Genomic DNA, 15000 nt, shown 5'->3' with positions numbered 1-15000 from the left:
CTTACCAGAGGGAGACGGAATTAGAAACGAGAGAAACAGACTGACAGAAATATAGCTTTTGTCATAACGTGTAGTGAGAACACAAAATCTGTCTCTGCAGTGTGTGTGTGTGTGTGTGTGTGTGTGTGTGTGTGTGTGTGTGTGTGTGTGTGTGTGTGCGCGTGTTCATGCGTGCGTGCGTGCGTGTCTGTACTCATGCGCACACCAGTCGATATGTCATCAGCTTGTGTCAGGCAGGTCAGACACACACACACACACACACACACACACACACACACACACACACACACACACACACACACACACACACACACACACACACACACACACACACACACTTGACCTGAGGGGGTGCGGGCAAAACATTTGGCCTGGGATGTAATTGGCTTTCTGATGGAGAGAGCAAGCGAGCGAGCGAGCGCGCGAGAGAGAGAGAGAGAGAGAGAGAGAGAGAGAGAATTCTATATTTGCTCTAAATGTTATGCTCCCATATCAATAACAACAATACTGATTAATTATTGAAAGGATTCAATACAAATAGATAAAGTGCCCCTCGGGGCACAGGTCTCCACCGGGGCAGGTCAGGTTGTGGCCTCCTGGTGGCGCTATAATAGGCCAATGTGAAAAGGGTTCCATTTCTTCTTTACACCTTGGATGACAACATACTCTCAACATACTCTCCCCCCATGCCTTCGGCCAGGTGGAGACAATTATATGGTGCAATTATAAGTACAAACGAGGACAACAAGATTCAATTAACTGTTTAAGTGCCAGGGGGTGGACACCAGTTTTGGTCCTCGGTGCCACCGAAGCCCATTATAAATAAAAGAAAGAAAATGTATTTGTTCTATTGTTCTATTGTGCATGTCATGTGCATGTCATCACCTGCACACCAGATTAGAGGAATTTTCAAAATATGGATAAAAAAATAAATAATAATAATAATAATAATAATATTATATATATATATATATATATATATATATATATATTCTGGCTGGCAATCAGTGCATAATTAGATTCAGCTCGTCTTAATGTCCCTGGCACTAACATTCTAAGATTCACAGTCACATCCATAGTATTCATTTCAGAGAGTATGTAAGCAATTCAAATTCCATATTTTCAGTGGTGGAGAGTAACAAAGTGAATATACTCATTCTACTGGAGCATTTCAATGTATCGATACTCACTACATCTCAGAGGCAAACCAACTATACAAATAGCTACTAGTTATAGATTTTAAAAACCAGTAAGACGAAGTGACAAGGTTGCGTGCACGCATCCGCCTGGGTGACAGCAGACTGCTGGGTGAGCGCTGGCGCTTTGGAATGGGGGGTCAGATGATCACTGGCCTTCAAAGCAACCATGAAGGTAATGGCACCCCCATATCTTCAAAGTCTGATCGGACCCTACAGCTCACTCAGATTAGACAACACATGGATGCTGGCAGAACATTCACCCAAAAACCATGTCAGTAAACTGTTAGTCCGTCATAGTCAAGTCATCACAGTCCGTCGTTGGATATTATAAATATTTAATTTCCTAATTAAAAAAAACAAAAAAGTAAGGCGGGACCCATGGGGGAATCATATAGCATCGCTCTTGATTGCCCAATAGCCCACATTGCACTTGCCGCCATAAACGGAGAGAACAAGGCCCTATTTTACACTTCAGCGATTCGAAAATAGCTGCAATCTGGAAGCTGAGCCCACAACACGTACAAGCCCACCATCGGTAATGAGTCTCCAGTCTCTAGTACACCTCAACACCACTCAGAAAGCCCCTGGGGAGTCCCTGCTTCTTCCAGAGTGCATCTAGCACTCTCCACAGGACAGACGTGCATGTGTGTGTGTGTGTGTGTGTGTGTGTGTGTGTGTGTGTGTGTGTGTGTGTGTGTGTGTGTGTGTGTGTGTGTGTCAGTGTTGATTTCGTCGACTAAACTATGGCAAAAAATGTTCGTTTGACCACTTTTTTTCACAGACGAAAACTAATTGGAAAGTATAAGCTATGATGACTAAAACTAAGACAAAATGTAATACATATAAAACACATAAAAACTAGACTAAAATGTTAGGTAGGGACTAGTGGACAAGATCGATCCAGTATAAGTAAAAGACTAAATCAGCCATAAAGGCCCGCCAAAGTAGATTTAAGTCAACTAAATCAACTGTAGAGTTAGTCGACTAAAACTAGACCCTACTAAACCCGAAAACATTCCAGGTGACTGTGACTAAAACAAAATGAAAACTATTCAAAAGACTATGTATATTATGTAGCCGTGTCGCAGTCAATACTGGTTCCCCAAAAATGTACCCTTAAAGGACCACTTCACCACTTTTCAACATCTCTTCATATAATTGGTCCTAACTAATACACCACCATTTTTTCCTACTCAGTCTGTGTCTCATAGGAGGGCTTTGGGCAGTTCGGACACCCGTCCACCAGTGACATCATCATTAGGCAGATGGTTTTTTAAACAAGATTTGTTTTAAAATATATTTAGATTTGTATTATCGTGAGAACGATGGCTTCAACTTTTGCATTGCAACTTTTCAGGAAAAGAAAGCCTGCCGTTTCTATTAGCTTGGATTCACCATCGATGATGTCACTGGTGGACGGGTTTCTGAACTGCCCACAGCCCTCCTATGAGACAAAAAAAAAATGGTGATATTTTATCATGACCATTAGTTAGGACCAATTATAGGAAGAGAAGTTGAAAAGTGGTGAAGTGGTCCTTTAATCATTTGCAAAAAAACAATTTACAAGGAAGCACATGGGGGGGGGTCATAAATAGCTAACCAAGTCCCTTCCTGTGAGCTAACACTTCAGTGGACCATCTCCTGCACCCAAGCTGACCTAGGGCTGACCGGACAACAACCCTCTTTGCCCAAGCAAAGCATCCATCAGCGTAAAATAGACAGAAGTCTTGATAAAGCACCGTCACTGGAAACATGGATGTTCCCCTCATTGTGTGGAATGCGCATCACGTCACAGAATTTGCTTAGCAAGAGCACAATTGAATAACAACAAATGTGGATTAAAACTGTGTATGCTATGATATTCTGTGACCTGAGAATATTGTCATTGTTATGGTGTATACTGTACTACAAACAATATTTTCACTGTGACGTTTTTAAAGGTGATGGTTCTCCAGTAAAGTACATTTCTTGATTTCTGACTTTCTATTTGACCCCAACCTGTCGTGTTTGGTAACACACTAAACCTGTGTATGCAGAGTCTGAATCCATGGTCAGATGTATTAATATTCTGCATGATAGTGTAATTAACAAAGAGGTTAAATTGATCAGGTCCAAGGAGACAGCAGTTCAAAGTGGGTGGAACATTATGACTGGAAAAGACAGCCCGGCCCCTTTTCCTAAGGAGGGGGGTCTGCTGTGAGCCCCCAAAGCAGGGCAAAGACTGTGGCAATTCTGCTCCTCTCTCTCTTGTCTTGGTGAACGTTTGTCTGAACACTACGTGCCTATAGGGGAAGCCCCACTAGGCCCTGCCCGGGTTTCAATCCTGCCCCATGAGGTCGGCGTGCAGCCGAGTCAAGCCTGCCGATGCTCTGACCCGCTCCGGCTGTCGCCCTCTTTCTACTGCAATCACCACGCAACCTTCTACAACCCTGTGTGATGCCACTCACAGGAGACGGTGGACTGACCGGGAAAGCCATGCTCCAGCCTGACAACGCCCTGCTCTGCTACTCTCTCTGCGGCCATGTCGCCAGCCTGCCAACGACCTACTCCGGCTCTCCTGCCGTCTCTCCTGTGCGCGCTGTCGGCACGCCCCGGTCCACAGTGGCAAACTGGCTGTGGAAGATGGAAGGCTGGTTCTCCCTGGCTACAACAGGCCACTGCCTTCAAAACACTGGGTTACCCCTGGGGGTACACTACAGTTTAGAGTCAGGGGACACTGCTCAACCCATGAGCAAAACCGACGCCACATGCCGACAGACTCTGATACCCGGCGAAAAGGTTGTATGAAACTGAACATGAAGTTATGGCATACCATGAACGTGAATATGAATGTGTTGGTTCGCTGTCTCTCCTCAGTTCACCACTACAGCTTATCCATAAGCCACTGTTAGCCTACCCGGCTAAGATCTGTTCATTCTCTTTCTCCACACGATATCCTAAACTAAAGTTTACCTTATTTTACTAACATTGTAGCCTACTTCCGGTGGGCGTACTAAATTCGTTTTATTTTACTTTTATTTCAAAACTGATGTTTCTCACTTAATTCTAACTCAAAAGAGGATTTTGATGAGAGCATCAGAGATGTGATAATGCCTTTGGTGACAGGCCTTGCCTGTCCGTAAACGCATTAATTGACACTTACTATGACCAAAAGTACCACTTAAACCTGGTTCATTCTATCCATGTTTTTGTTTATTTTTAATAAATTGATGATTTGAATTAAGAAGTGGTTGTGTCCTATGTATCATATGTTTATGGTCAATACAGTATTGGAATATTTAATGTAGTCTGTTCAAAAACTCACGTTATGTTACAGTGATGTGAACAATATAATTTCATTATATTGTAATATTTTCACAATTAATTTTTCATAATTTATGGAAAATGTATATTGGGAATATTACGTCCTGTTTAGCCCTTGCCCAATCCTAGGGTATGGTTGCCAAAAACTACAATTATATATATATAAATCAAAATTTGCTGTAAAAAAACAACACTGTTGTGTGTGTGTGTCTGCGCGTGCATGCGCGCGTGCGTGTGTGTGTGCGTGTGCGTGTGTGTGCGTGTGTGTGTGTTACCTGGTAGTAGTATGGCCAGAATGTTGACACAGCAAGCTCCACCTCCTTCCAGGTGTTGTGGGCGTGGCCTGACGTGTTGAAAACGGGAACGCCCAATCGACCATTGTTTTCTGGAAGACACCATATACAAATACTGCTCCTTAAAATACTCACACTATGAAATACTGTTAATAAATACTAGTTATATTACCACCACTATTAAATACTACTAGTAATTATACTATTATTAAACATGTTTTACACTATGGTGACTCCATGATGTAGATGTTGCCGCTGGTCCCGGCCAAGGGGCCAGTGAGGCTTTCCAACGTTGAAGCACTGGGCCCTAGCGGTAATAGGAGGGACTGCAGGCGGACCCGTGGAAGTATGACGAGGAAACCCCGTGCAGCTGGGCTTTGACGTTGAGCGCGTTTGCACTTCCGCATTTTGGGCACCAAATTTTGGTCTCCAAAACGGATGCTCTTCTCCTGTACGACCCCAAAGAACACCCCAAGCTTCCACTCTTCTGTACTGCCCATATAAGGAGTGTGTCTTGAGTGTACAGGGTTTTATGAGGTCAGATCAACATATGTGTTGCGAAGGCTCTCAAATGGATCTCCATATATGGGGATAAAAGGCTGTCACTTGGATCTCCACATATGATGATGATTTATGGCCCATATGTGGAGATAATGGAAATATCCAATGCTGACATCGGATTGATGTGGGAACCCCATATAGGGATGTACACGTGTGTCATCGTCATATGCGATTGGATAGCATTGTCATTATGACACACATATAACTAAAAAGTATAAAAGGATTACAGTCAGAGACTTAAGGGGGCAGAATATCTTCTAATATCTTTGGCCTGAGTCAGTTGGATAGGACGGAATATCTGGCCAAGCAAATTATAGAGCTTTTCATTGGAGGTTTCCACATCCCGGTTAAGTTCGTATCGAACACCACTGTCGTGGGTCCTAACTACATAACCAGCACTGGTTCGAGCTATTTTACATGGTCCATTCGAGAACGGATTAGGGCGTACGGCAGTAACAGGATGTCGGAGGCCTTAGAGGATGGTGGTGGGACGGATTCCCCAGGAGCCAGGAGGTCACAACACCAGGTGGTATAGCTTGTGGAGCAGGTGAGTTTCAACAATCATCATTTGGGCCCAGGGCCTACGGGCTCTGGACGTTTGCCTCCAGAGTCTATGGGCTCTGGAGGTCCTGGGCATCAGTTGGTTAGATGCCAGGGACCCGAAGTGGTGGGACACACTTCGAGGTTCTGGACATCGGTTGGTTAGATGCCGGGGACCCGAAGTGGTGGGACACACTTCGAGGTTCTGGACATCGGTTGGTTAGATGCCGGGGACCCGAAGTGGTGGGACACACTTCGAGGTTCTGGACATCGGTTGGTTAGATGCCGGGGACCCGAAGTGGTGGGACACACTTCGAGGTTCTGGACATCGGTTGGTTAGATGCCGGGGACCCGAAGTGGTGGGACACACTTCGAGGTTCTGGACATCGGTTGGTTAGATGCCGGGGACCCGAAGTGGTGGGACACACTTCGAGGTTCTGGACATCGGTTGGTTAGATGCCAGGGATCCGAAGTGGTGGGACACACTTCGCCTTCGGAGCAGGTGGGCTCCGGAGGTTCTGGGCATCAGTTGGTTGGATGCCAGGGATCCGAAGTGGTGGGACACACTTCGCCCTCGGAGCAGGTGGGCTCCGGAGGCTCTGGAGATCAGTTGGTTAGATGCCAGGGACCCGATGAGGAGGCGCAGCGAGACACAGCCGCCGATGAGGAGGAGCAGCGAGACACAGCCGCCGATGAGGAGGAGCAGCGAGACACGGCCGCCGATGAGGAGGAGCAGCGAGACACAGACGCCGATGAGGAGGAGCAGCGAGACACGGCCGCCGATGAGGAGGAGCAGCGAGACACAGCCGCCGATGAGGAGGAGTAGCGAGACACAGCCGCCGACGAGGAGCAGCGAGACACGGCCACCGATGAGGAGGAGCAGCGAGACACAGCCGCCGACGAGGAGCAGGAAGATACAGCAGCCGACGAGGAGCAGGAAGATACAGCATCCGACGAGGAGCAGGAAGATACAGCATCCGACGAGGGTCCCGCTCACCAGGAAGACACAGCAGCCGACGAGGAGCAGGAAGATACAGCATCCGACGAGGGTCCAGCTCACCAGGAAGACACAGCATCCGACGAGGGTCCAGCTCACCAGGAAGACACAGCATCCAACGAGGGTCCAGCTCACCAGGAAGACACAGCACAGCATCCGACGAGGGTCCAGCTCACCAGGAAGACACAGCATCCAACGAGGATCCAGCTCACCAGGAAGACACAAGCATCCGACGAGGGTCTCGTTCACCAGCAAGATACAACACCCGACGAGGGTCTCGTTCACCAGGAAGATACAACATCCGACGAGGGTCTCGTTCACCAGCAAGATACAACATCCGACGAGGGTCTCGTTCACCAGGAAGACACAGTTGGTGAAGGTCTGGCGAGACGCTTGGATGCCCTCAATGGGGTGGCCTGAATGGCTGACGTTTGCTGTTCAAGCCTCCGTATGCTTGTATTGGGGTGGCCTGAGGGGTCCACTGTTCAAGCCTTCTAGATATGGTACAGATTTCCATGGGAAATCTGGGGGTGGCAATGTGGCGATATCATGAGAGCATTGTCTGAACAGCATGATGATGCAAGGGCATCGGAGCTATATCAACCCTCCCATAGATGTTGGAGCAGTCGGAGGACGGAAGCGGAACGCTCTGGTGGATATCATGAGAGCATTGTCTGGACAGCATGATGATGCAAGGGCATCGGAGCTATATCAACCTTCCCATAGATGTTGGAGCAGTCGGAGGACGGCAGAGGCTTTGTTCACCGATAGGATATCGAGATGAAAGTGCAAGCTGACAGACCAGAAGTCCAGGTTCATAGGGACCGAAGTAGTCCAGCAAGGAGGCTGGACGGTCACTCTTGCAGAAATGACCATGAGCATAACCGGAGACGAACAGTCATCATGCATGGTACGGTAGTAGCACCCCAAGGGCCAGGTACGCTCTTGATGCAGTGGCTCGAAGAGCCAGGTACGCCTTCGATGGGGTGGCCCAAGGGCCAGGTACGCTCTTGATGCGGTGGCTCGAAGAGCCAGGTACGCCTTCGATGGGGTGGCCCAAGGGTCAGGTACGCTTTCGATGGGGTGGCCCAAGGGCCAGGTACGCTTGCAATGGGCGAACTGTTCAAGCCTTCTTGATATTTTACATATTTCCATGGGAAATCTGGGGGTGGCTGTTGCGAAGGCTCTCAAATGGATCTCCATATATGGGGATAAAAGGCTGTCACTTGGATCTCCACATATGATGATGATTTATGGCCCATATGTGGAGATAATGGAAATATCCAATGCTGACATCGGATTGATGTGGGAACCCCATATAGGGATGTACACGTGTGTCATCGTCATATGCGATTGGATAGCATTGTCATTATGACACACATATAACTAAAAAGTATAAAAGGATTACAGTCAGAGACTTAAGGGGGCAGAATATCTTCTAATATCTTTGGCCTGAGTCAGTTGGATAGGACGGAATATCTGGCCAAGCAAATTATAGAGCTTTTCATTGGAGGTTTCCACATCCCGGTTAAGTTCGTATCGAACACCACTGTCGTGGGTCCTAACTACATAACCAGCACTGGTTCGAGCTATTTTACAATATGGAATGTCAGAACAGGTCAGCTCCATGGAGATCTAAGGGTGGCAGCGGGGGCAATGTCTTGAGTGTACAGATCAAACCGTCTAGAGTTTGAAATGGACAGGTATCAGTCAAAAGGGAGACATCGAAGAGGAAGGACAGATGGGGAAGGATCAACATATGGAATGTCAGAACAGGTCAGCTCCATATATGTTGATCTAAGGGTTTGAGGTCAGATGTAGAGTTGCTGGCCAATATTGATGAAATCAGGGATCTCCATATATTATGAGCATTCCCATATATGGACTTAATATTGATGAGAAAATCAGTGATGAGAAAATACTATAATTGTCCGTAGAAAATGACTGACTTACATGCACTCCCGATGGACAGGAAGAAAACAAACAACACAGGAAGTCCCCCTTAGTCCCGCCTCCTACATTGTGTAAGTGAAGAATAGCCAGTGCCGATGCAAACTTATCGATAACATCCAGCCAGAGTTCGTGATCCAGCAGATTGCAATATCACGTGCCTGGCTCTGCCGAGTGTTCTTCTCGTCTTGCTTCCGGAGGTCCAACATCCTGAGACCAGGCGCCGTGCTGATGTCACAGCGCATACGGTAGCGCTGTCGCCTCACATCTAGAAGGTTCCAGGTTCGATTCTGCATGACAGGGACGCTGTGAGTGCCGGGGGGGACGTGTTCTCTCCTCCGTGTCAGCAGCGCCCATACCCTGGGTGGGGTTGGTGAGAGGGCGTTTCTGTGTGGAGTTTGCATCTTCTCCCCGTGTCCCCTAGGGTAGGTATACCCTCATAGCACGTTCCTTCCACACGCCACATCCTACCGGGGGAAACTCCCCCCCTGTCAGGTGATAAGAAGCAGCCTGCTCACTCCTCATGCATGGAAGGAAGCATGAGCTCGGTTCGGGGCTCTCCCCAGGTTGGCGGGGGGGGGGGGGGGGGGGGGGTGGGGGGGGGGGGGGGGGCAGGTAGCGCCCAGGATTACAGCTTAGACAATAATTGGCTCCGGGTGAAAACAGAAAATGGGTGACAAAATCGTGGGATACAATATTTTGCGGCCTAGCATCCCAACAACAGGGACATGAAAAGGGCACTGAATGTGATCGTTGACAACAACATGCGTCTGGAGTTGCAACAAGCATTAACCCATTTAGACCTGAGGACGTTTCTACAAATGTCTTCTAAATCCTGACAGTTTTATGAAAAACCCATGTTTCTATGTCTGTCATTCTCAAACATTTTCCATCTGCCGACCCCCATCTGCAAATATGTTTTTGCCAGCAAATTTTGATTTGAGTTTTCGTCGTAGTCTCTTGAATCGTTTTCATTTAGTTTTAGTCACATTTTAGTCACCTGGAATGTTTTAGTGTTAGTCTAGTTTTAGTCGACTAAATATCATAAGATTTTAGTCAACTAAATCTACAGTTGATTTAGTCGACGTAAATGTATTTTGGCACGCCTTGATGCCATCGTAATGGCTGATTTTACACTTTTACACAGCCGATTTTACACAGCCGATCTACAAGCTCACAAACGCGTCGCAACGCAACACGTTGTGAGCTTGTAGATCAGCTATTTATAGCATACAACCAAGCGTAAAATGACTTATACTGGATCTCTTGTCCACTAGTCCCTTCCTAACATTTTTGTCTAGTTTTTATTTGTTGACGAAATTGTCAATATATTTACTCTCAGTTTTACTCATCATAGCTTAGTTTTCATTTAGTTTAGTTTTTAGTCGACAAAATCAACACTGCCTGTCCCCTCTGTACGAACCACCTTCGGAGACCGGCCTCTCCCACGTGGGACCAGAGACAAGGGCGTGGCTACACGGCACTGAGTTGGATATTAATTGACGATGATCTTTTTTGAAGTAAAAAAATAAACTCTGTTCTGAACTTTGTGACTACGGTGCCTGTCCAGGTCTTTAGTAATCAGGAAGTACATGTTCAGATGGGTTGCCATTGGAATCCGATGGTAATTCCAACGGAGCATTATAGTCCGACATGCGGGAACAAGCGCTCGAACATGTGCTGCTCCCATGCTTGCGGTTATGGTTAGGTTAGGGTTTGAGGTAGGTTGTCAGTCTAATGACTGTCGGACCAATAATAGTGTCGGAGCAAAAATGGATGAGAATGGCAAGGGTAAAGGCTTTTGTTTTGATCAGGAAGTATTTGAAGGTGACACAGTGGTACTGTACCTTTAACGTAGACATACAGCTGGACAGGTGGGATCAGGAAGTATTTGAAGGTGACACAGTGGGTGTCGTTCTCTTTCAGTTGAGGACTGATCAGCTGGGCTCTCTGTGCCACCACACGCCCACTAGTGTTCACATAGAGGTATGGCGCCCCTGCACACAAAAGAAAGGCACATTACATTAACACAACTCTGAGGAGAGGAGAGGAGAGGAGAGGAGAAGAGAAGAGAAGAGAAGAGAAGAGAAGAGAAGAGAAGAGAAGAGAAGAGAAGAGAAGAGAAGAGAAGAGAAGAGAAGAGAAGAGAAGAGAAGAGAAGAGAAGAGAAGAGAAGAGAAGAGAAGAGAAGAGAAGAGAAGAGAAGAGAAGAGAAGAGAAGAGATATAATAGCTGTGGCAGAATTGGCCATTTGAAACAGTAAACATGTATTGAACCTCTCCAGAATAAAGGCAGTTTCTCTTTTAAATGAACGTAAAGGTTTGTGTGTGTGTGTGTGTGTGTGTGTGTGTGTGTGTGTGTGTGTGTGTGTGTGTGTGTGTGTGTGTGTGTGTGTGTGTGTGTGTGTGTGTGCGTGCTTGCGTGCGTGCGGGCGGGCGGGCGTGCGTGCGTGCGGTAGTAGCACAATTAACTGTAAAATATATGACATCCTGTCGTTTCAAATGGTGTGCGCACACATGCACACACCCTTTGAACATAGCCTTTGAACACACACACACACACACACACACACACACACACACACACACACACACACACACACACACACACACACGTTTTAAAAGACAAACAGTGAGTGCTGAATCCAATTTCCTGCTGAAAATCAATCTAACCTGCAGACAGAGGAAGAGGAGAGGAGAGGAGAGGAGAGGAGAGGAGAGGAGAGGAGAGGAGAGGAGAGGAGAGGAGAGGAGAGGAGAGGTGTTCTCGTTTAACTGAAATTGTCTCAAGAAAGTGAGAGGAAATTGAAGAGCATTGACTGAACATCACACACACACACACACACGCGCGCGCAGCGCGCACGCACGCACGCACGCACGCACGCACGCACGCACGCACGCACGCACGCACGCACGCACGCACGCACGCACGCACGCACGCACGCACGCACGCACGCACGCACGCACGCACAAAGTGATGTGTGTCAGCAGCACAACTAATACATGCTAGAGTATGTTAATACAATTTATTACATGGCTTGGTTGAATGCTTGATTCTGATTGGTCAATCGGAGAATTCAGCGGTGTGTTATTTCTGGATAATGACCGCTCCACTCTATAACATACCAATGTGTAATCAAACCCTCAGAGCACCTGCTGTGCTCCGCTGATTTACTGCTGTTTCCAACATGACAGCCATGGAAACATTTGAGCGAGAAATAGACAAAGCAGTACCGGGAAATGGTTATTATTTAAGGAGTTGTTTTTAATGACAGAGAAATTGGTAAATAGTACACAATGAATGTGAATAGTTTGTGTGTGCGTGAATAGTGCGTGCATGCGTGTCATGTAGTTGCACTTAGGAATGTACAAGAACCAGTGATTAAGTGTCCACAAGGAAAAGAAACACACACGCATGAACGCACACACACACACAAAATCTGTGTCATGTTTAAAGCCCGCCCGCATGCGGCCGCACTGATAAGGCCTTTAACACACTAAGTAAAAACACACATGCACGCACACACGCATGCGGGCGCGCACGCACACACACACACACACACGCGCGCGCACGCACAGAGGCGTCGCCAACTGTGTGTGAGATATCGGAGGAAAGGCCTGTTCGCTCCCATGACGAATGCGGGGGAAGGGACACCCTCTGGGATGGAACACTCTCACAGACACATGATTTCATCACCCTCACTTTTGCCCCGACTGCTTTTTTTCCTTCTTTTTTTATTCTTTTTTTTTACTGGGGTGGTCACTTGCAAACCTATTGGCCCATTTAGATTGATTGAACAGCTGCCATCATGCAGCCAATCACAGCTATTTGACCAAGCCACCAGTTCAAGCCAGTATATACACTGCGCAAAAAGCATGGAATACGGATGTGTATATTACAGGAAACTCCAGTTAAACTGTCCAAGAAACTCTGGTAAACTCCCGAATTGTACGGTACCATCACACCTGTATATTACCGTATATTACTGGTATAAGCACTGTTTACTGTGAACTCCTTCAGAAGTTACTATAGGCATCTTTCTCCATTAACATAACATGAGTGTTATTATCTGATTACTAAAGAGCTGGAGAGACAGGAATCCCCCCCCGGTTCTGAACTTCAAACTATATCACATACAGAATAGAGCTATAAACTGGCGGAACAACTTGGTACCGGGCCAGGGTTTTTTGAAAAATCGAAGATCCACTGACATAGCTTTTTCAGAAAACTGTCAGGATGTAGAGGACATTTTTAGAATCTGATCTCAGGTCAAAATGGGTTAAAACAAACAAATCCCAGCAACTGCAGACTCTCTCAACTTGATTAAGCTAGGTGTCAGACAAGCTAATACAAATCGTAGTTCTTTGTATGCTTGCTGCATGTGTGCAAGCACCAGATACCCGCGGAGCTCGCAGGTAAAAGTCCCCATGCTGCACTACAGTGCACGGTGGACCCACTTCTGAATAAAATGTTATATGGCACGGTGGCCAACAGTTCCAAGTACATCCTTGCAGGCAGTGACAGTGAGTAACAGTACTGTACTACTGTAGCCTGCCTGCCTACCTGTGAATGTTTTGGGCAGCTGCTGCTGCTGATTTTACCAGCGTGATACTTTTACAATGAATGAGTTACTCACATAATGCTGGCTGCCGCCGCCGTAGATGATCCACTTGTTTAACGTACTAGTCCTTACCCGTTCTGAATATATGAACAGCAAATGATGTTCGCCAGATGGGGCAGTAGAGAGTACTCTCTACTGCCCCATCTGGCAGAGTCAGGTTAATATAAGGAAGTGTAGGCTACAGACAGAAGGACAGACAGACAGAATGACTGACTGACAGACATTTCTCGGTGTGTAGTGTGTAGTGTACATTGTTTAAGTCAAAGATGCGCAGCACATGGCTTTCATATGGTAAATATATAAACTTTGGCTAAAAGCACGTGTTTAATCCACCACCACTAATGTTTACAGTCTGTCGGTCCCTCCCTCCCCGGCATCATGATCTGAAACACAACTCTGTCGTGGAAGTAGGCTACAACCGAAACAGACTTCCTCTTCCTCTTCAAAATAAGAGCTATACTTGTAATGATTAGTCAACACTAGTTTTACTTCTTAAGTGAACTTACAGGATGTGTAGATCACACCCTGAGAGATAATGCTTTGAATGGGTTTCTGTGTGGTCGTCGATCGATCATCTGACAGCCCCGGGCCCCTGGAGTCACGGGCCGGGGTGAAACGACACCCCCCTCCCCCCCGGTAGTTCCGCCCCTGACCCCTGGCTTATTCTAACAAAACAAATAACACATTTAATGCAGCTTTGCGCCATTTTTAAACGTATAACCCTAAAGCTGAAAATAACAGTTGCGCACGCACGCACGCACGCACGCATGCACGCACGCACGCACGCACGCACGCACGCACACACGGGTCAGGGAGGCGAGCTTGTACAGTACAGTACTGTACAGTACCACTCAGTTCAGACGGGTCTGATTTTTGTTATCTTTTGAGGACCAGGAAAATTGTCCTCACAATGTTAGTGTCACACTCTCTGGAATGGCACTGAGAAATGCTGAGCGCACGCGCGCACACACACACACGCACATACATGCACATACACGCACACAAACACACACACACTCACACACTCTCACACACACACACACACACACACACACACACACACACACACACACACATTTTTTACAGTGGTTTGTAGTTTGTCACACAGCAGAAAGTCACTGTGTGACCTCCAGCTCTCTTTGACGGCGGAGAAGTGCATTGTGGGAGTTCTCACGCAGAGACACATGAAAGAGTCGAGATGGGGGAGTGGTTTTGTGCGCGTGTGTGCACATATGTGTGTATGTGTGTGCGTGTGTGCGCACGCGTGTGTGTGTGTGTGTGTGTGTGTGTGTGTGTGTGTGTGTGTGTGTGTGTGTGTGTGTGTGTGTGTGTGTGTGTGTGTGTGTGTGTGTGTGTGTGTGTGTGTGTGTGTGTGTGTGTGTGTTTACGCCTGGCAGAGAGCTGATAACAGACCTATTAGAAATATTAACACACCCTGAAACCCACAGGAGTACTGCCTCTCTCTCTCCCTCCCTCTCCCTCTCCCTCTCCTCTCTCTCTCTCTCTCTCTCTCTCTCTCTCTCTCTCTCTCTCTCC

General features: G+C 47.0%; 1 protein-coding gene across 1 annotated transcript in view; it reads right to left on the bottom strand.

The window, feature by feature from the left end:
• LOC306913140 (receptor-type tyrosine-protein phosphatase mu-like) overlaps positions 1 to 15000 on the bottom strand; it is a 144433-nt gene that overhangs the window by 90708 nt on the left and 38725 nt on the right. Inside the window, exons 3-4 of the mRNA XM_079489696.1 lie at positions 10691 to 10840; positions 4778 to 4887 (exon numbers count right to left, since the gene is read on the bottom strand). Coding sequence (XP_079345822.1) covers positions 4778 to 4887; positions 10691 to 10840 — 260 coding nt within the window. The remainder of the gene's footprint in view (positions 1 to 4777; positions 4888 to 10690; positions 10841 to 15000) is intronic.

Source organism: Electrona antarctica, assembly GCF_951216825.1.
Source record: "Electrona antarctica genome assembly, chromosome: 20".
In the NCBI taxonomy this organism is placed as follows: Eukaryota; Metazoa; Chordata; class Actinopteri; order Myctophiformes; family Myctophidae; genus Electrona; species Electrona antarctica.
This window is presented reverse-complemented; position numbering and strand designations above follow the sequence as displayed.